A 21,921-nucleotide genomic window follows, 5' to 3' on the forward strand; every position below is an offset into this window, starting at 1 on the left:
TTGGACTTGTGCCTTGCAGTGACAGAGAACACATTGCAGAGTGTGATGCAACTGGCAGGCTTTTTTCTGTCCCTTCAAGTAGCTGAGTTTGTTCATTGGTTTGGTTTTACCCACCACCTATGTGTGTGTGTGTGTGACCTATGCATATGCAACCTGTTCTTTAAGATAGGTCTATATGGGATTTAAGTTTGACACACCGTATACACACTGCCGGCCCAAAGTTTGGAGTCACCTGGTATGTTAATGTTTTTTTCTTTCCTTCAATGATGACTATATTAGAGACAAACACATATTATCATTTAGACACTAAATGTATTATTTACATTTGTAGTAGTTTTGGCCCAAAAAAGTAGATTTTACTTGAATAAAATGTGCGTTTAGTCAAAGTCCCCACAGTGTTCCATGCCAGGGGAGAATACTGTTGCAGCCATTCACCCCCAAAATCCCTTCGCTTTTGAATTTGCATAAATGACCCACGCTCTTTCTTGAAACGTAGCGGTGCATTTGGGCTCTAAATATTTTTGGGCCCTCTGCAGTCTACTCAGTGGTGGGATGGAATAGTTTTACTCTCTGATTTGTTTGTCCATATTTTGTCCATCTGATACTCATTGATACAAATCCAATACTGCTAACCCTAAACTACATCTACTGTGATGTTTTAAGAATAGCTGTAAATATTAGTAGACCTGTTAATATTCCATCTATTTAGCGCACTTGAAACAAGAACTTATTCCTTTTGAAAACTGCACTTTTTGATGCTTAGCTTCCAATTAATTTGACCGATGACTGGTGATTCCTTCTAATGTTATTCAAGTGTTGCTCAGAGTGATCTTTTTCTCTTTCAGCCCTTTCTATTGTCCGTCTGTTCAAACCATTGTAGAGCGTTTTGTTCTCCATGTACAAAACACAACAATATGTATTTAATCACAATCAACCAATTAATCAAGTACATGTTCATTTCTCTAGATGTCTAAAAACAAACATCAAAAACAGTCTTTGAAAAAATGGCACCATGAGCCCTAAACCATCTAAGAAACTTAAATGGCACATTTATTTATCAGCTAACACTTTTATCAGCTGACACATTCTCACTTTGATTAAAAAAACTAAACTAAAAATGTTTCCAGGGTTTCCCCATAAGCTCTGAACAGGATGAGGATGCTGCAGAGAGCCTCTTCACTCGCGCTGAGAAGAGGAATCGCAACGTTTCAGAGCAGATTGAGCAAATGTGGTAAAAAAAATCCTCTCGTCATGTCTCCTACACTTGAAAGGAATACCGTACGCACGATGCAAAACAGATTGATAGTGGTTTCTGAGCGTAAATGGCACCTCTTCCTTCAGGCAGCGTCTTCAGAGTTCATCCATCTGTATCGAAGGCGCTGGCAGGAAACAAACCAGTGGTTGCACTCGAGAGCACCATCATCACACATGGCATGCCCTATCCACACAACCTGAGGTACAGTCAGTCAACTGTACTCCCCGCAGCTAAACGTTGCTTTAATCACTGATTATGAATGCCATTCATGTTGTAATGCAGCACAGCGAAGCAGGTGGAGGCCATCGTGAGGGCTGAAGGAGCCACTCCAGCCACGGTCGGAGTGATCGAGGGGGAAGTCCACGTCGGTCTGTCGTCAGAAGAGCTTGAACACCTCGCCCTCTGCAAGAGCGCCCTGAAAGTGTCCCATCGTGATCTGCCCTACGCCGTGAGCCAAGTGAGACTCCAACGCACTCCTCTGAAAAATAAAACTCTAAACTAGCTGAGTCTGTCACTCAGAGTTGAGTCCTTGTTTGCTGTCTCATTTCCTCAGGGTCTCTCTGGGGGAACGACGGTGTCAGCCACGATGATCGCAGCACATCGAGCTGGCATCCATGTGTTTGTCACGGGGGGCATCGGAGGAGTTCACCGAGACGGAGAGAACAGTGAGCCGGCTTATAGATACTTTACGCATACTGATGACACTCACTTGTTACTCTTCACAAACCAGGACAACACACTCCTTTCACACAAAGAGGGAACAATCCTGCAAGTGTGTCAGCTGGATTTGATCCAGGTATGATATCAAGGCGAGGCCATCGTTTACCCTGAGGAACTCCTCCATGTGTGAGGACACTTAAGAGTGTCTGGACAGTCAGTTTGTCGAATTGGTTTGTTGAGAGGGATATGTTAGAATCATGTCAAGGAGTTGTGTGAAGGCTTACCATCAGTCACGACTGAGTAAATGCTTATTCCTCCAGGTCTGGACATCAGTGCAGATTTGACAGAACTCGGCAGGACTCCCATTGCGGTCGTCTCTGCTGGAGTCAAGTCTATTCTGGACATCGGTCGCACCCTGGAGTTCCTTGTAAGGATATTGAGATAATGTTGTCACGGTACAATACTATTCATAGTTTTCACATTTGAGTTTGTACTTTGATCAGACAAAATATGCAATAGTTTGACTTTATTTAACATACTGGCTTGTAGTGACTTTAGTTTGAATTTTAAAATCACAGGTTATTTTCTGTTTTTGTTTTTAATTGGTGATGGCCTTAGTTCCAGTTGTGGTCAACCTGGTGGCTAAAGTCGTTTTAATTTGGATTATAAATCGCCTTCAATAGGATTTCAAATATAATTCACAGGTATTATGATATATAGAAGTATTCAAGTAATTCAAGTCATTGTATCTTTTATTAGGAGACGCAGGGTGTCTGTGTGGCCACTTATGGAACGTCAAAGAACTTCCCGGCCTTCTTCTCTCCACAAAGCGGATTCACTTCTCCATGTCAAGTCTGCAGCCCTGAGGAGGCTGCGGAGCTCATTGGTATATTTACATCTGTTAACAAACCAAGGTCAAGATTGATAATTGACTTATACCTGTTGTGAATGTGAATCTGTTTTTTTTATCGGCATTCAGCTAGTGCTCTGTCCCTGGATCTTCAAAGCGGCGTCCTATTCGCGGTGCCCATCCCAGAGGAGCATGCGGCAACCGGCCAGCTGATAGAGGAAGCCATTCAGGCTGCAGTAGCAGAGGCCAGGTACAGAACGTATGCATGGCTTATAATCTGTTGTCAATTTGTTTTCTCAATACCTGATTTACTAGCTCTGAATCATCACAGGACAATATCTGTCCAGATCTCTTTATGGTCAGGACAAAATGAATGAAATGGGCTGTTTATCTCAGCTCGAAAAATGATAATTTCTTCTTCTGTTCTCGTTTTTATTTTCTCAGGACTAGAGGTATAACAGGAAGAGATGTGACGCCATTCATTCTTAAAATGGTCAATGAGCTGACTGAGGGAAAGTCCCTTCAGGCCAGTATCCTTCTGAAAATCAGAAACATCATCAAGCAGAGAACATCTCAGATTCTTTGGAAAGGAAGTGGCTCAAAGAAGTTGTTGAGAATGTTACAGTGCAGTATATCCCAATTAACATGCCCTTAACCGGTTATGCTCTTAGATATTGCTCTTATTCATAATAATGCTAAAGTCGGCAGTCGAATAGCCTGCGCGCTGTCAAAACAAATGACTGAGAGAAAGTCCAAAGGCAACACTCATCGTTATGGAAAACACTCATCGGACACAGATATTGTGAGTGAAAACACACACACTGGACTTGTTTTGTCAAATATGATTGGCACAATACAATACCCACAATGCTGTTCTTTCACAGGTTGTCATAGGAGGAATAAACGTTGATTTTATTGCAAAAGGAAAGACGAAAACACTTCATGTAAGTTTGATTTCATCAACACTACAGCAGATCATGTAAGGGCATATTATCGTATGTTAATTCTGAGAAAACTTGTCTCTTTCAGTTTGGACAGACTAACCCTGGAAGTGTCTGTCAGTCATTTGGTGGTGTAGGACGGAACATTGCTGGTGTGTTTTCATCTGATAATGTAGATGAACATTGTTTGCGACACCCTTCAAATTTGATTATCTCTCACTCACGTCTTTGGTGCTTCCCTTCCAGACACTCTGAGTCGTTTAGGTCGTAGTCCCTTGCTCATCTCAGCCACTGGAGCTGATTCACACAGCGAAGCAGTGTTACACTATTGTAAACATATGGTTTGTGTTTATTACTAAGCATGATTATAATCCTTTTTAGGATTAGATATGTAAATGTTAAGTTCTTGACTTTTTTTCTTATTTCTCTAAGAACACAAGTGGTGTGCTCAGGCTAGAAGAGCAAAACACAGCGACTTACTGCGCGGTTATCACTGAGAGTGGAGAACTAAGCCTTGGATTGGGAGACATGGACGTTCACCAGCAGATCACAGAGCAGTATGTAAGTGACGAAGTTACTCGTCTTTCAGCAAGGCTAGCCAAGGATTTTATACAATATTCATAACTACATCTCCACCATTCAATGTTAAAGTCCTAAAATATATATACCAAAGACTTTTCAGTTTCCCCTTCTCAAATGTGTGTATTTGCTGTTGTTCTTGCACTTTCGGTGATAGTACACCAAATATATTTGGGGTTCATACTCATGGTCTGACAAAACAAGATATTTTAAGATGTCAATATTGACTTTGTTTTCTTATTTTATAGGCCAGATATGAAACATCGAGAGTTTAGGCAGCAGATTATCCAATAATTAGAATAATCATTATTTTCACTCCTTTAATTTATACATATTTTATCATTCCTGACCTTCTTGTTGCACGTATTGTTTGGAAAAATAAAGTTTACTTACTTAACTGCTATTTCTTTAATATGATCTCTTCAAATATATTTGTGTAGGTGTCACAATTTGAAAAGCAGCTTTCATCGGCCACTCTTGTGTGTCTCGATGGAAACATTCCAGTTCCCACCATCGACTATGTTTGCTCCATTGCCAGAAAACACAACATCAACGGTAAGCATATTAAGATGGTCACGATGAATGACTGCGATCAGAAGCTTTAATTGATTTTAATACAACACAATCAATGCGTCACAGTTTGGTACGAGCCAACGGATTCAGAAAAGGCTTCTAAGCCTTTCCTGTCAGACGCCTGGAAGTCTCTGTCCTATTCATCTCCAAACCTGGCAGAGTTGCGCACCATGAACAAAGCACTCGGTCTCCCAACACCTGAAGGTAAACTTAATTCCTTAATGTGCATTTCATGGTTTAACTTGTTTTTTTACTCCCTCGTCTCAAACACATATACAGTTGTCGCAGTTAGAGATATTGTGGAAAAATGCAAATAGTGTGTTAATGATTGATTTTTGGCAGTCCTTCCAAGCTCTCTCAAGGAGGTGCTGAGTGTTGCTGTGGCTCTCTCACGCCCCCTGCTGGAGCATGTCCACTGTCTGGTGGTGACTCTGGGGGCCAGTGGAGTGCTGTTATGTGGAGAGCATGATGCGGGCTCTGTCAACCTGCAGCCAAGAAAACAGAAGAGGGTGAGGACAACTTATATCTGAAATTCATAATGGTGGTGATTACTATGACAGGGAGAATGAATATGTTTATTGCACATGTGTTTGCAGAGGAGACAACTGTGCGCTCTCCACTACCCAGCACTGAGGGTGACAGCAGAGGAGTCAAAGAATGTGTCTGGAGCAGGAGACAGGTAAGACTTACTTGACCTCCTTTCTCTCGCTTATTCTTGTTTTAATTCCAAACTTCCCCTGCTTCAGCTTCATTCACTTTTCAATTTGCATTACCTCTTCCTGTTCCTGTTACACTTTCTCTCACTCATGAAATCCTTTTGACTCAACAACATACAAACAAAACGACACTAATCCCTGCTTTGTCTGTAGTCTCGCAGGTGCTTTAATGGCTGGGATTCTCCAGCGGCGAGACACTGACAGCTGTGTTCGGATGGGCCTCCTGGCTGCACGGTTGTCCCTGGTGTCATCCCACCCCATCGCCCCTACGCTCACTTCAGACTCTGTGGATCCCAACAAAATCCAGACTCAGTGCTGGCCCAAACCCACCTTCATGTGGATGAATTAAAAATATTTTCAAATGTTTTGAAGAACTGTGTGTAGAGTGGGTCTTTTACAGATTGGTTTGTTCATTTGATTATTTTAGCCATACCATTTGAGAAACCAGCATCTACAATTGTGACTGAGTGTGTAAATGATTGTTAGAAGATGACAGGGTTTCACTGAAATCATTATGTCCAAATTTAAATCCAAATATTTTTTTAATACTCAATTACATATATAAAAAAGTACACAATTCAAAATGTTCTAATGTTGCTGCTGGTGGAGTTAATTTGAACAACTTATTGTAATATTTGATTACGTGTTTAGTTTATGATGACGATCCAGTATATTTTATAAACTGATATATATTTATCTCCTAAATGCTTCTTCTATAGTTATTTGGTGTAAATACTCAAATTAAGTACAAGTATCTAAAATATGTACTTGGTTACGATACAATTAGATTCTTCATTTTAGATGCAAAATTAAAAACGTTTGTAGGAAACGAGTCCCTGCGGTTCCAGCTCGAAGTCCCCAAAAACTGTGTTTCCCACAAAGCATCTGTTCTTCTGCGCAGACTCAGTCGATCTGAACACTTGCCCAGCTCCCTCCTCCCTACTTTAATGCTAGCTAAGATGGTGGTTTGAGCGTAAATTGCCTCCACAATACTAAGAAAAGAGAGGGGCAAAACATCTTTCCAGCCTTTTAATCACAACAGAACAACGTAACTGCGGTTATCTTAAGTGACCGGTTATAGAAATTTTGACATTTCAGACACATTGGCTCGCAGTCCCCGCCCAATTTGGTGTGACTCCCTTGGAGTGGAATCCTAAGCTAAATACGGACAGGGTAAGTAACGTTAGCCGAGTCGCTAGTTGGGCCAGCGTCCATTCTCTTCATAAATAAAACACACTTGTGTCCGTTACGGTTTTTCAGACCGACACTAGAGTACCCTCTAGCTTATTGGACAACTGTCCGGCGGATCTTGATGCCGTGAGAGCGATGTCAGTTGTTTGTAGTGCCAACAACTTGCTCCCAGTCCGGCGTTAGCCCGTGTAGGCCGCATCGTCAGCTCGGCATCAAACCCCCGTAACATCTGATGGTAATGTAGCATGCTAGCTACGCTGATGCTGGCGATTAGCTTAAAGCAAGCTGTCAGTTTATATGCGAGAGGAGGTGAACACGTCATACAACGTTTAATGTCAGTATTAGGTAAATAACCGCCGCTGTGTGTTATGTTTCTGTGACGTTACCGACAGTTGGTCCTGAATAACCCGGCTTCTTCCACCAATCCGCGGCTAACGTTAGCTTAACGTGAGTCAAGTAACATCTGTCATAATGTACGATCCAGGAGACGGAGCAGCTAAAGTTACCAGCTAACCCAAACTAACGTGAGGTATTCCGGTTTCATACCACCACTTTATTAATCAGCTGATTTCTGCGAGTGAAGCAGCAAAAAAAAAAAAACCGCTACGCTCCTGAACCTGTTTTTTTTTTTTTTTTTTTAATCTGTCAGCTATAACGCTGCCAAGTATTTATAACGTTGGCATTTTCCTGGTGTTTATTCAACTCAACTTCACACTTGTCGGGTTTGATTGATCTGGGTTTGTCATGAGTTCACCAGCTGATAGCGGTGTTGTCGCACAGAAACCAAGCTGGCGTTTCATTGCGAACAACCAGAGGAGAGGGTTCAATGGTGAATAAACGCAGTTTGTTCCCGTTATGACGAGGTGTCTACTTTAGTCAACAACTGAAAAAAGCCACAACATCTTCATGATCATTTCAACACTATGACGGCTGTGTTTGACTAAGTTTCTGACATATGCCGTCAGTTGTCTTTTACCAGGCACATTTTTTAGCTTATCGGGCAAATTTTTTAGCTTACAAAGTATATCAATATTGCAATACTTTCATTCGTGGCTCAATCACCGTAGGCTAAATCACTGTTATGATCTTTATTAAGATATAAGTCTATGGGATTGCTACTTAAACAGATTAATTGATGACCAATATTTCATTTCTGTCTAAAGCTTAATTGTTTCAGCTCTAAATGTACTGAGACCAGTTACTGGTATGTAATCTACCCTTTGTGGTTTAAATTCAGAAGACCATCTGCCTAATGCACAGTGCAGTTCACCTACACCACAAACTTACAAAAGGACCATAGGAATGAGCATCTTCCTAAAAAGTTTTATTAACAACTGAACATGATATCCATCGTTAAGATAAAATACTGCAAATGTTTAGCTCGGTGGACCGAATAGAGTGAGTGTAGTGTTTCCATTGCTACTGGAAAGATATGCACATTGGTGTGCTCAGTCTGATATTGTGACCTTGGTGGACATAAAGTACATTTCAGTCAGTCTATAAAAGTCTACATCAATTTCAGTTTGATGGTATTTTTAATCGCGTCAAGATGGAGCGCTTCAACTTAACTTTTCGTGTTTTCTCAGGCCTGTGCTCTGGGACCAGCTTCAACACTCACCCTCGCCATACCATAGGATGTCCCACAGTCCTGAAATGAAGGATGATCCAATGGAGTGCCCTCTGTGCATGGAGCCGCTGGAGATTGATGACGTCAACTTCTTCCCCTGCACCTGCGGCTATCAGATCTGCCGCTTCTGTTGGCATCGCATCCGCACAGATGAGAACGGCCTCTGCCCCGCCTGTAGAAAGGTGATGACACGGGACACAATAGCATAGAAACTCATCATAACTGAACTTTTTCTGTCTTGACAAACACAATTGATGAGGATGTTGATTGTCCCAAAGCTATTATAGGAGGGAGAAAATCTTTTGATCCCTCTTATAAAGTAGTTGTGTTTATAAAAACAGCTCATCATTTACTATTTACATTCTCAGTGTGTGGCTCGGGATGCCTGTTGAACTAACATATTTTAAACTAAAGCCCCTAGTTACCCACTACCGTTTAAACTACAAGTGTATTTTATTCACGTGGCTGATATCACTCATCATTTTTGTGTTTCTGTGTAGCCGTACCCAGAGGACCCCGCTGTGTACAAGCCTTTATCACAAGAGGAGATCCAAAGGATAAAGAACGAAAAGAAGCAGAAACAGAATGAGAAAAAGCAGAAGGTGACAGAAAACCGAAAGCATCTGGCCAGTGTAAGGGTTGTCCAGAGAAACCTTGTGTTTGTGGTGGGGCTCTCACAGCGACTCGCCGACCCAGAGGTGAGTACAGAATCTCCAGGATGCTCAGTGATCTTTACGCTACCGGTGACTTTAGAGCACGGTAACTGTTTTTAGCGTGATGCAAATAATTCGGTGACAAACTCGAAGCACTAGCTGGTAGATTTATTTTTAATCATGGCTGATATAAAATCTTAAACGTTTCATTCTGAATTTGTATAATGCACATTGTAAAATGTCTTTCAGTAAAAAACCTCACTCTAAAGCCTCAAGAGTAAAGTTTGTGTTGAATATTGAGTACATGAGTTCACAGTGCACCCCAAATTTTGTGATAAGTGGTTTACATTTTTTTTTTTTTTTTTTGCATTGTGTCCACAGGTCTTAAAACGACCAGAGTATTTTGGGAGGTTTGGGAAAATCCATAAAGTGGTCATCAACAATAGCACATCCTACGCAGGTTCACAGGTGAGAGGATGGATCTAAGATGACAGGATGTACTCATAATGGATATGTTTTCATGCATCATTAGAACTTAAGCCTTGTCAACACGGCACAGATATTTTTGTAAACATTGCTTTTTCTCTGCGTTTTGGGCTTTCATCCACACCTAAACAGCGTTTTAGGTTTCTGACAAAGATAAAGAAGTGGGCAACTGTGGCTTAGTGGTTAGCATGCCTAACTTTCAATCAGAGGATTGGTGGTGCGAACCCCCTCTCCGCTAGTCCCTGTCGTTGTGTCCTTGAGCAAGACACTTCACCCCTAATTGCTCCCCGCTGCAGTGTCTATGGTGGATAGAGCAAAATTGTAAATCGCTTTGAATAAAAGCATCAGCTTAATGTAATGAAAAGATAAAGATTTTCAGAAACTTTTTAATTTTTTTTTCTTCAGTGTTGATGGGGAAATTGTGTTTTGGGCTTGTTACTACAGATTGTCATCTACTTTTGTGAGGCGTCACTAATGAAGTGAAAACATGTTGACTATAATTTGGCATTTACCAAGATTTGTTTGTCTTTATTGTTGGTTTAGTTTGTTTTGTTTGCTCAGTGTTACAGAATTACAGCTACAGTGGACGTGTTGTATGTTTACTTTATTTTCTGTTTTTTCAGGGGCCAAGTGCAAGCGCTTATGTCACTTACATCCGCTCTGAAGATGCTTTAAGAGCAATACAGTGTGTGAACAATGTGGTTGTTGATGGCAGAACCCTCAAGGTGAGAAGTTAACAACTGCAGATCTATGTCACTATGAATAGTTTAATTTGCATAAAGTTAAAGTCTTGCTTTCTGTAAGATATAAACGTCTTTTTATTAAACAACCTGCGATGTAAAATAGTATGATTTTTAAATTCGAAGTCCTTGAAGGAAAACCCCATAACCATTGCTTTTCCTTTCTTCTCTCTGTCAAAGGCTTCTTTAGGCACAACAAAGTACTGCAGTTACTTTCTTAAAAGTATGCAGTGTCCTAAACCTGATTGTATGTATCTACATGAACTTGGGGATGAAGCAGCTAGCTTTACTAAAGAGGAAATGCAGGTAAAATATGTTTCTCTTTCTGAGATGTCAATTAAATTGTTGCTCTTTACTTTGTGTGTTAATTGTTGAGTGTTGATCATGCTTTGTGTATTAACCAAAGGATTAATGCTGACTCGTGTTGTCATTTGTTTTTAGGCAGGGAAACATCAAGAGTATGAGCAGAAACTCCTCCAAGACCTCTATAAAATTAACCCTAGCTTTCTACAACCTCCAGCATGTGGAGCAGAGAAGTCAAAGAGTAAATCCAGCTCCACACAGAGGTTGTTTTTTATTTTATTTAGAATTTTCTTCCATCTTCTTCCTCTTACTACGCGTGCTGAGCTTGATTCTTCTGCTGTTTTGTAACAGAACCAACAGTACCAACGGAAAAGATGGGTGGCCGACGCTGTCAGGACACAACAAACTGGCCAACGGGCTTTCAGAGGACCGCAAGTCTCCTCCGCTGCTAGACTATCTAGACCAAGAAGCTATGGCTTCAGACGGGCTAGAAACAGATCTGGGTCTTGGTCAGCATACTGCATTGTCCCCCTTCTCCTCTAACTGTGACAGCAACAGGTAATATAGACTTTTCCCGGACAACAGCGCCAAAATGTCTTGAACGAGAAAGCTTTGCTTTTTATGTTATTTACTTTTTGTTGAAGGAATAATAACATGTAGTCACATTGTGGCTCGAGAAGCTAATGTGAGGGGGAGAGAGTGAATGAAGAAAGGGATTGACATTAGTGAGAACAAAGCTGTTCATCAAAAGAACAAAACGTAGGCCAATAAGTGTCGGTCATGAGTAATGATTGAGAGGGATTATTTTTGTATCGGTCTACATAGTTTTTTAGGATTTGTTTTGCGCAGCATATCTTTTTAATATGTATCTAAATTTGTCGCTTGTTCATCTGTAGTCCCAGTGACAAACCTCCAGAGTCGATTGGAATGGTGAATGGAGAGACTTTACAACAGGTGAGAAGCCTCGACTCCCGTTTTTTTTTTTTTTCCATATAAATGAAGGTGATCCAGGACAATCTCAAGAATCCCTCTCCACTCTCTTTTTCCAGATGCCCACCAGTGACTCCCCTTCTCCTCCCCCTGGTTTAACCAAGCCCAGCCTTGTGGTGCCCATCAGCATGTCGGACCTCACAGCCCGTTCACCCTTTGAGGGTGCGGCAGCTGAGTCCCAGTCGCTCTTTTCAGACAACAGTAACTTCAGACATCCTAACCCTCTCCCTGCCGGACTGCCCCCCTTCCCGAGCTCCCCCCGCGGCAATTCTGACTGGCCCATGACCCCTGAACCACAGAGCCTCTTCACATCAGGTACTATGGAGATTTAATTAAACAAATTTGCATGTCTTTAGTACCCGATTGGTTGTGCTTTTTGTCTCAATACTCAAATAGTATGTTGACCTGCAACCCACACTGTTTTCATAATGTTGACTGCAAAGGCGTTTACACACATGACTAATAAATGACAGGAACAAATATAAACACTTGACTGCGAATAATTTGCGTCATTTTCCAGTGATCCAAGGACAGAGGCTGTCGTAACGCTGAACAGATTGTCAAGCTAATTTAATTGAAACCAGGATCCTCTTGACTGAGCGGAGTCCTCTGAGTGAATTTGAGTTCCTTCTTGTGAACAGTTACAGTTTGTGTCATGGGCTTTTATTGTGAAAGGTAAGAATGGAAGGAGTCTGAGGCCTGTTCTACGAAGCAGAATTTATATTTAGCGAGGTAACGTCAGGGTTAACTCTCGATTTTCAGTCCTCCTGACGGAGGTTCACTTCTTACCGCCGTAGATCACCATGGTTACTTAGGCTGAACACCTAACCTGCAGCAGGTTATGTTGATCTCTTATAAGACAAGAGATCAACTCTGATGAAAAACAATCAAAGCTCGGTTCATGCATTGTTAGATAATAGTACACAAATACAAAGAAGTTAAGTTCATAATCCAGAATAAAAGCGACACATTTTAAATGGACACTTGCAATAAATTGCTGAATGTGTAAATCAATGGATCTACAATATCACTGCCCTTCTAGAGCAAGATAGATCCCACTATAATTGCATGTGTGTGTTCTTTGTAAATTAATGTGTTTTCAGATGTATTCTCATGGCGGGTGTGACAATATTTTAGCCTTATTCTTTCCAGCTGTGACCCCGACAGTGTGAAACAGACATGACAGCAAAAGCAGAAATCACAAAATAGTTCCTTATCTTATATTCACGTCATGTATTCGCTTACGCGTGTCAAGTCTTCAATGTCGCGCCGGTTACTTTCATCTTCATGACGTTATGGATGGACACATTCTTGCTGCTTTTATTTAAATTTTTCCTCCAACTGTTTTACACTGGGTTGCAGCTGAAAGAATGAGGATACATATAAGCAACGTATTCATTGAACAGACTACACACATGTAATGTAATGTGAACACTCTTATAGCCAGATGGGGAAACAAATCAATTAGTCAAAGAAACTAAGAGTTGACATGAAAGACTGCTCCACTCACATGTCTCTCTTCTTTCCTCGCAGACACAATACCAGTGTCTTCTTCCACAGACTGGCAGGCGGCCTTTGGTTTCGGCTCGTCTAGCAAACAGCAGGACGACGATCTGGGCTTCGACCCTTTCGACGTTACTCGTAAGGCCTTGGCCGACCTGATAGAGAAGGAGCTGTCGGTGCAGGATCAGAGCCCCTTTTCCCCGGGGCTCCTCTCCCACGGTGGGAGCAACCATGGTCTCGGACTGCCTCCGCTCAACCCTAACCCTGGTGCCTCTCACCACTTCCCCAGTGGCCTGCCACGCCTCCCCCAGCTCCACCACAGAGCCATCTACAGCTCCTTCAGTTTCCCCGGCAGTCAGAACAGCCAGGCCAGTCAGCAGCAGCAGCCAGCCGCCAGACACCCCTGGATGGGCGTCCCGACACGGAATAACCTCACACACTTGAACCACTCAGCCAGTGCTGCCTCACACAGTAATTTCCTGGACCTGAATCTGCCCCCTCAGCACAACACAGGGCTAGGAGGGATCCCCATCTCAGGTACCAGTTATCTTATCTTGTCGTTTTAACATGCAAGTGTTTCCAGAGGACAGAGATCAGATGTGTTGTATAATCGTTATTTGACGTCACGATGTATGCTGTGTGATACTTGTTTTCAAGTTGCGTTTATTGACCTTACACAGGGTCGATGCAGTTCTGCAACTGACCACTAGTCGGTGATCAAAGCACATAGCACCTGATGAACTGACGTACCTGTTTTCTTCTTGTCCTGCAGAAAATAGTGGCTCTATAGACGGCTTAAATGTGAAAGAGTGGCAGGACGGCCTGAGAGCTCTCCTGCCCAACATCAATATCAATTTCGGGGGCCTCCCAAACTCCTCTTCCTCGTCATCCTCGTCATCCTCCAACAGTGTTAACCACATCGGTGGGCCGGTAGGGCCAGCGGGCATCTCACACAGCCTGAGCTGGGACGGCACAGCCAGTTGGATGGACCCGGCGATCATCACAGGTAGAAATTGTGAGCAAAGAATTCATCATTTTGATATTCCATTACTTGTGTAAGTCATTTACAAAGCAAAAAGGCCAATCATGTACTGGTTCCAGCTGCTTTTTTAAATTGTACGAGTTCCAAGTATTTTCTCTTTTAACGCTGCTAATCTGCTGCTTTTTTTTCTTCTTTAATGTATTGCTTGTTCTATAAAGAAGTAAAGACTGAATAATTGTCATCATAATTTCTTAAAGCTCTATAAAGTTGTAAGTTCAGTATATTAAAATATAAGACAAAAGAAAATATTATACGGAACAAGCTGGACGCATCCAATCATCCAATGTTTTATATCTGTGAAAAATGACTTAAAGTTTATCTTTAGCTGGCAGAGCCATCACTGTTTAGATATTATTAGTTGCAGCTTCATTTGCATTACAAACTGAGTTATTCATTAATTAGGAATCCGATAGAGGACGAGTTTTACTTTTCACTTAATGTTTATCAATTCATAATCACTTTTTATTGCTCTTTCCGTCTCCGTTACATTGGTGCAGTTTCTGCAAATAATTAACCTTCAATAAAACCATTTAATGATAATCCCAATTGTAAAGTCAGCTGTTGCTACAACTATTTTCATTATTGATTGATTGCTTAGTCTGTAAAATGACAGAAGATACTTTTCACTGAAGATATTAAATCAACGATCAAACTTGACTATCTAGAGGAAGTAAAAGTCGTAAGTGGAGAAGAAAAAAAAAGCAGAAAATCTGTCAATTTGAAAAGCTGGAACGAGTAAATGTTTTCTTGAAAAATAGTAACGTTTCTCATTGTTGAATAATAGATTGTATTCGTCTGCTTCAACAGGTCTGTTTTTAATCAGTCGACACAAAGTAACTTTTTGCACCAGAAGGCCAAATTGTGTCATCAAAATGAAACTAAATTATCTTCACATTATTTGTGTTTATTGCAGTAGCTTTGTGTTTAAAATGTGTTTATTTGTCTCCCCCCTGTGTTTGTCATCACTCGTCTATACTGTGCAACCCCCCACCACCCCTAAAGGCATCCCGGCCACAGCGGGCAACAGTTTAGACTGTCTCCAGGACGACAACCCACCACACTGGCTCAAGTCCCTGCAGGCGCTCACAGAGATGGACGGCCCGGCCAGCTCAGCGGTGCCCACTCCCCCCCAGCCCCTCCACAGCGGCCTCCTCGACGCCCACCTCCCCCTCCACCACAGAGCCGGCGGCTGGGCTCCCTACATGCCCCCTACTACAGCCAACCCCGCCAGCCAGTTCCACTCCCCTCCACCCGGCTTCCAGACCGCTTTCAGACCCCCGGGACAGCCCGCCACAGAGCTGCTACAGAGTGCCGCCGTGGACCGCCACTGAACACAGACTACAGCAGACACCCATCCATTCCCCCACTCATCTTGTACCCCGCTCCCCTCCCTCCCCTCGATGCAATACACACCAATCTGCAGAGTATGAAAAATTATTAACAAAGTAACAAACATGCTTTCTTTTTTTCTCCTCCTCCTTCCTTTGGTCTACTCTGAAGGCCTATTTGTTTTTGTTTGTGGCACACAAGTTATCGGGACCCCTGTACCTGCTATCATCACCACTCATTAGAGCTAATGCTGGGCGTAACACGGGATCCATTGTGTAGCTCACTGTTAACGGAGAGCACAAGAAACAGTATGGCATCGAGCGCCCAGTGGTGACACAAGAGTTAACTCCACAAACTGACGAAGAAACAAATTAGCTGAAGGGAGACCTTTTTTAAAAAGTAACTAATGATTAAGCATGAACAACATTTTGTGTTTTTGAAAGTTGAAGTCACGACAAGTTTTCGAGGAATGAAGCAAGCTGTGAATCTGCTCTTGAAGCTTTGCCCCAAAGACCCTCATCTTCCCCACTTTAACAGGAGACTGGGAAGCGGTGAACCCTTCCAGCCAAGTTGTGAATACGGCAATGTGCGAGAGAAAAAGAGAGAGAGAGAGAAAAGGGGTTGGCACTTAGCTTTTCTTTTTTTTTTTTTTGAGAGTGGTTTTAAAAAAGAAATTGTTAAAAATAAAGAAGCTGAGATTTGGTTATTAGAGAGTGAATGCAGATGGCACAGGGGATTTGAGGGCACAGGCTATGCATGGGCTCCCTGTTAGGTAGGGACACAGATGGCCTGCTTGAGAGGCCACTTGTCCCACATTCCCGCTAGAGGAGGGCTCCCACTGGCCCCGTCCTGCTGGAGGGAAAATTTTGCTGAACCTCTGTATCAGAGGGTAGAGCACTGCCTAACTGCGGGGCGCCAGGGCTTTGGGAAATCGTGGCACACATCCTGAGCACTAGGGTTAGACTCTTACTCACAGTGCCACTGTGTGGTACCGACAGTAGCTAGCCCTAACATGGACAGCCACCAAGTAGTTACGACAATGACCGGTTGGAAGAGGGATTTGTCAAAAATACTAAAGAGGGTAGTAACAGGGTTCACAGGTCCCTTTGTTCGACCCACGGGGGCTTAAACGAGGCCTTAACATGGACAGAGAGAGAGAGGAGTGATGGGAGGAGTCTAGCGTCAATGATTGCTGAAAAATATGCAATATTGTATGTGATTTCAGCAACTGTATGTGAGTGTATGTCCCAAAGTAAGGTGCTGCAAGACAATACCACGTACTGTAGTCGTGATTTAAGGAGCTTTCAGCCTTTTAGGATTCGAGATCGACCTCTCCGACCACCGCCTTTTTTTTCTTTTTTTGAAGTCTTAATTCTGATCCATATTCGCTCTGTCTCTGTCTCTCTCTCTCTTACCCACCCCCCCCTCCTGCTGTTCCCTATTTAACAGTATTTCACAAAAATGAACAAACTCATCCAGGAGAAGCCAACACAGAGTCATACCGTGGGTTTTAACATGATGTTGCGTGGGGAAAAAAAACGAAAACAAATTTGAGGCGCTTAAAAAGGAAGTGAACTGTCCTCTGCAGGTCTGGAAAAATGAACCTTAAATAAAACTGAAAACTCAGAGCTGGTGTTTGTCTGCTGTTGTGTTCTCAGCACCCTGATTCAAACATGTGCACTTTTATAAATATTCAAACTTTAAAGTACTCGCCGCCATACTTTGTAAAACCCCTCAGGAAGGTCACAATAAATCACTCGTTCCTGTTCCAATGCCTTCCACTAGGGGGCAGATGGCTTTCTGTCAGTGATGAAGCTCTGCAGTCGAGCACACACACAAGGTTACACAGACTGATGTTACAGTTCATTTCAAATCTACATGATTATTCACACGAAATAGCATGTTAAGTATTTCCTAAGCTTTTTTTAACGCAAAGGTGCAAATAACAATGAGGTGTTATCACAGAGCTCGGGGCCATGTGTTTGTCTTTTCAGTGGGAGCCGAGCATGTGTGCATATCGCAGCCCTTTAGTTTGCAGCCCTGCACTCTCTCCCAAGCCAATGCAGCAGTAGATACCTGCAACAGACACTTCTTTTTTTGTCCTGTAGGTCTTCTGGCAGACACAGGGAGGAGCGCAGTTGATACTCGTACTGTGGCCTCACTGTTTCTACTGTTGGATGTCTGATTCACGATTTAAAATGTATTTATTTTTGACTTTGCAGTTCCCAGGAAGCCGATCAAAACTCACTTCTCCTTACTGCTGCAATTTAGGATTATTTTTCTTGTCGATTAACCTGCCGGTTATTTTTCTAAAAGTAATCATTTAGTCTGACACTTTGACCAAATTTCGATTACTGTGCGCTATGACATATGAGATTACTGTACTAGATAGGTATCAAAATAGTTGACAATATGTTTTTGTTCATATTTTTTCATCTCTGGCTTTGGCGTAACTCGGCATGAGAGGAAAAACGGACTACCCGCAACTGCCATCTTCTGTTTCAGGCCCTCTATGGTTTTAGCCCCCTCTGGTTTCACGTCATATTGTCTCAGGCCCGCTATAGTTTCATCCTCTCTACTTTTAGGACTCTCTGGGTTCAGCTCCCTCTAGGTAAGGGAAGTTTATTTGTATAGCACATTTCAACATTTCAACAAGGCGATTCAAAGTGTTTCACATAAAAGCATCAAAAATAATGCAAAAGAAAACAAGATTACAAAACGGTCTGGTTTTAGCCCCTTCTAGTTTTAGGCCCCTCTGGTTTTCGGCTCCAGGTGTGTGTGTGTGTGTTTGTGTGTGTGTGTGTGTGTGTGTGTGTGTGTGTGTGTGTGAGAGAGTGTGAGTGTGTGTGAGAATAATGCAAGCAGGCAGCAGATTCAGGAGCTGTGACAATGAGTCAGCAGCAGCACAGATGGGGGGGGGGAAGCTTTGCTGAGAGCGATCCTGGACCAACACACACTCGTGCAGACGCTGCACTGAAACATTATGGAGGTATCTTTGTGATGATACATACCTGACAAGAATAGCATCTGTTTATTTTTCTATGGCTACAGAAAAATAACTCCAGTGTTTTGGCCAAACTCAATTATTGAGTGCGCTGTGACAGACAGTGTAGAACGAATGGTTAGCTTATTGATTTGCGTGCTTTGCTGAAGCTGCATATTCATGCTCGTTATCATATAGGGGAAGGAAAGGACAGTGTGAGGATGAACGATGCTGCAAAAGAAGACAGATGTAATGCATTTTGACATACCACCTTTCATTTGCATTATTCAAAGACAAAAAAAAATGTACTAAATTATCATTTTTGACATCTTTAAAGTGTTGGAACTTAATTTTCCTGCATTTAAATGCCTAACTAAAGTATGCTGAGTATTGGTAAATAAATGTCTAGAAGCAGCATTTAACCATGGCCAGGTGTTTCATCAGGACAAGCAGAAAAACCCCTGATTTTTCACTCTGTCCTCTGCAGGGGTTCAGTCTGTTAAACTGCTGAAATCTTGCTTTTCTTGAGGACTGCGGCTACGAGGGCATGTGGAGAGGGCAGAGCAGCTGAAGTGGCTGCCTGTAAATGTGAGCTGCCTGTGCCGAGAGGCATCGATGGATTATGAGATAACACATAATAATGTATCGCGTGTAGGCGTTTCGCGTCTTGTTCAGTGACATTTTGCAGGTGAATCAGAACGCTCAGATGCTGCTGTATTTTGTTCACACTGGGGATGAAGAAAGGCTGCCTTTAGCTTCTCGCCACAACAGATCCACGCTACCACTCCTCTGCACAGATATTATATATATATACACTAAATACTGCAGCACACTGTACAAAATACTGTAAGAGGAAAGCCTGAGTTGCAGTTTATACTTTCTGAAGGGACTGCAAGACAAATATTGGTTTGGGAAAGAAGTTTCAAAAAGCAAGGCTTATTAATATTTTCTTTGGAGTCCCACTTTCACTTAAAAATGTACAACCTTGTTGATATCACCATGAATTACTTTGATTATTTGACTATATAACTATAACTATAACTATATATATATATATATATATATATATATATATATATATATATATATATAAAATAATTTCCTGGTTTGGCAGAAGGGACGACTCTCAGCAGAAAGCACTCTCTCCATTTGTCAGCCTTTGACAGGCTCTCTCACCAGAGGAGCTGCCTGCACTGCAAAAAAATCCTTGCAAGAAATTACCATTTTGACAGGTTGTGTAGTCTCATGTTAAGCCATTAAAACTAGAGTCAATTCATTGATTAGTTGGTCAACAGTAAAGTGGTAATTCGTTTGTTTTATTTTTGTTAAAAAAAAAAATGAAATTATTCTGTGGTTTCAGCTTATTTGTTGAGAATTTGCCGCCTTCAGTCATGTTGAGCGCTTTGAAGATATAATTTTCTTATGTTTTATAAATGTAACTATTAGTTGATTGATCATGAACATAATTAGTGGCTTAATAGTGAATAATGAAACATGGCAGTTAAGGTAGTTAAAGCTGTAACTCCAAGATTAAAAAACTAAATTTAAAAATTACTAGCAGTTTAAATAATTTCACTTCTTTGCAGAGTTTTACATCTTCATTTTCTGAAGCAAAAAAAACAGACTATTTCTCATTATTGTCTTTTTCTTGCTTTCCAAAACAAAATATCTAAAGAGACTCAGTCCAAGACTGACTGACTTAATAAGGTGAATATTTCTTGCAGTGTGCACACAAGCCTTTACTGTAAACTCCACCAGCAGTCCAGTTAATGTGTCCTGGCCAGGAACACCGACATGCTCTTCCATCATCATCATCATCATCATCATCATCATACAATGCATAATGGCTCTGCTGTAGGAGATATGTATGTAGTGCAACATGGACAGTGGGTTTAGTCCAACAATGTCTCTGTGTCCTCAGGGGAAAGACATGCGCATGTTCTATTTCACTGTTTTCATTTTTTCCTTCGAAGACATGCCAGTAATTTACGGGGCATCAATTTTTAACCTGAGCATCAAATTGACACGTAAGATTGAATGAACTCTGCTCTTAAATACTGAGATGTAGAAATTAAGTTTAAGAAATGACACCAAAGCAGTAATGTGTTGCAGAAGATGAACTACTGGCTGGAGGCGAGACGTCCAGTTAAGTAAAGGGTAGTGGAGGCATCTTGGCCCAGTGACCTAAATACAATTTTAGGAAATACTTGAAAGTTAAATTAGAAGATTCATACCACTCTTACATCTTTACTGTGAATATTACGCTGAAGCCGAACCTGGCTTAGGTATATATACATATATATATACATATATATATATACAAGATATACATTGTATATCTTTTCTTTAAGATATGGCAAGTTGTTGTACAGGTTATGTGCCGCGATTGTTTGTAAGTGCCAATTGTCTCTTTAAACAAAATCAAGGTAGCTGTTTTACCCTGTGTCTACTCTTTGTGCTATGCTAAACTAAGCTAGCTGATGGCTTACCAACAAAAAACAACTGCCAAACTCATCCTTTACGAAGTAATTCTGAGAGTATCGACGACTCAACACTCTCTCTAGCATCACAGTGACCTTTGTTGGTGCTCTCGACCAGTCAGCAAGTGTACCTCAGCACGGCCCCTGGCCTCCTGGTGATATCCTTTTGTGGTTGTGTTTATGCCAGTGTCCTTGAGCGCTGTGCGGTGATGTAATTGAAGCGGGAAGGTCGCGGTGGCGTTTTTTGTTGATGTTAAGTTTTGAATTTTCTCCCCCAGACAAGCACGCTGACACTGCACACTGGACAGGAGGAGCATGTAAACTGAGATCCACATCGCCCGATACCACAAGGACACATCCAGACTGAGCGCATTGATATCAGGTTCCACCACGGCCAGAGAGATGGAAAGAACATGTCCGTTCACAAGTAATTAAGTATCAGTACTTAAAGGAGCTGTAATCAACATTATCATGAATATAGCAGCACACAACTATTATCTATGTGAAGATAAAGTGCAGCAATGTCTACCTGAGTAGAGAATGAAGTCGCTCTCACAACTATCTGAGCTTCTCATTGCTTTTTTTTTTTACATTGCCGGGCCGGCCGTGCACACTTTTAGTACACGTGAGCGTGCCACAATGCAACCCCTCATGGCTCGACTTCACAGTGATAAAATGTACCTGTTTTTTCAGTGATTGTATGTATGGACCCGCAGAGTAAGCGCTCAAGATTTTCCTGTAACCGTCTACCAGCCGCTGAGTCTCAATCGCGTGAACAGCAGCACGAAAATAACTGCAGATTTGGCTATTTCTGCATTTTAAAATGTTCAGGACCTAAAGTTTTCATACTGGGACCTAAAAGAATGTCTACGCAGATTTACAGACTCTTTCTCAATGGAAGTCTACGGTGAAAAGCCTTCTTGGTGTCACGGTGCGGCAAACACAGACAGACACCAGGAGCAGAAGGATCAAAAACGTTTCAATAAAGAAACGTCCAAAACGTATATGCCAGGTGAGTCC

At 41.9% G+C, this 21,921-nt stretch overlaps 2 protein-coding genes across 9 annotated transcripts; both read left to right on the top strand.

The window, feature by feature from the left end:
• Positions 1-221: 221 nt before the first annotated feature.
• Positions 222-5,923, top strand: zgc:136858 (uncharacterized protein LOC678543 homolog). The gene is made up of 19 exons (XM_068603606.1): positions 222-235; positions 1,128-1,231; positions 1,342-1,456; positions 1,538-1,712; positions 1,809-1,920; positions 2,236-2,342; positions 2,675-2,801; positions 2,895-3,015; positions 3,210-3,295; positions 3,437-3,567; positions 3,650-3,709; positions 3,795-3,858; positions 3,953-4,047; positions 4,139-4,267; positions 4,726-4,840; positions 4,925-5,062; positions 5,201-5,367; positions 5,455-5,537; positions 5,728-5,923. Exons 2-19 carry the CDS (start codon positions 1,153-1,155, stop codon positions 5,921-5,923), a joined length of 2,100 nt encoding a protein of 699 aa, XP_068459707.1. The 5' UTR covers positions 222-235; positions 1,128-1,152.
• A 559-nt stretch (positions 5,924-6,482) lies between these two features.
• Positions 6,483-17,064, top strand: cnot4a (CCR4-NOT transcription complex, subunit 4a). 8 transcript variants are annotated; one of them, XM_068603021.1, is made up of 13 exons: positions 6,483-6,747; positions 8,352-8,574; positions 8,893-9,090; positions 9,427-9,513; positions 10,155-10,256; positions 10,452-10,577; positions 10,713-10,837; positions 10,926-11,132; positions 11,471-11,528; positions 11,624-11,879; positions 13,098-13,604; positions 13,840-14,082; positions 15,112-17,064. In XM_068603021.1, the coding sequence occupies exons 2-13, from the start codon at positions 8,401-8,403 to the stop codon at positions 15,438-15,440; spliced, it is 2,412 nt and encodes an 803-aa protein (XP_068459122.1). In that variant the 5' UTR covers positions 6,483-6,747; positions 8,352-8,400; the 3' UTR covers positions 15,441-17,064. The 8 variants fall into 8 exon arrangements, with proteins under 8 accessions (XP_068459122.1, XP_068459128.1, XP_068459127.1 ...); XM_068603027.1 differs by lacking the exon at positions 6,483-6,747 and adding an exon at positions 6,867-7,000; XM_068603026.1 differs by lacking the exon at positions 6,483-6,747 and adding an exon at positions 6,880-7,110.
• Positions 17,065-21,921: the final 4,857 nt, after the last annotated feature.

Source organism: Clinocottus analis, unplaced genomic scaffold (assembly GCF_023055335.1).
Source record: "Clinocottus analis isolate CAN_PGR_092001 unplaced genomic scaffold, fCliAna1.0.p SCAF_6, whole genome shotgun sequence".
Classification (NCBI taxonomy): Eukaryota; Metazoa; Chordata; class Actinopteri; order Perciformes; family Cottidae; genus Clinocottus; species Clinocottus analis.

Excerpts from the sequence above, each read along its gene's own strand:
- cnot4a (XM_068603019.1), top strand. Across the intron at positions 8,575-8,892 it reads TCTGCCCCGCCTGTAGAAAG|CCGTACCCAGAGGACCCCGC; the intron begins GTGATGACACGG and ends GTTTCTGTGTAG. Across the intron at positions 10,257-10,451 it reads TTGATGGCAGAACCCTCAAG|GCTTCTTTAGGCACAACAAA; the intron begins GTGAGAAGTTAA and ends TCTCTGTCAAAG.
- zgc:136858 (XM_068603606.1), top strand. The coding sequence starts at position 1,153 with ATGAGGATGCTGCAGAGAGCCTCTTCACTCGCGCTGAGAAGAGGAATC. Across the intron at positions 2,802-2,894 it reads GGAGGCTGCGGAGCTCATTG|CTAGTGCTCTGTCCCTGGAT; the intron begins GTATATTTACAT and ends ATCGGCATTCAG. Across the intron at positions 4,048-4,138 it reads TACACTATTGTAAACATATG|AACACAAGTGGTGTGCTCAG; the intron begins GTTTGTGTTTAT and ends TATTTCTCTAAG.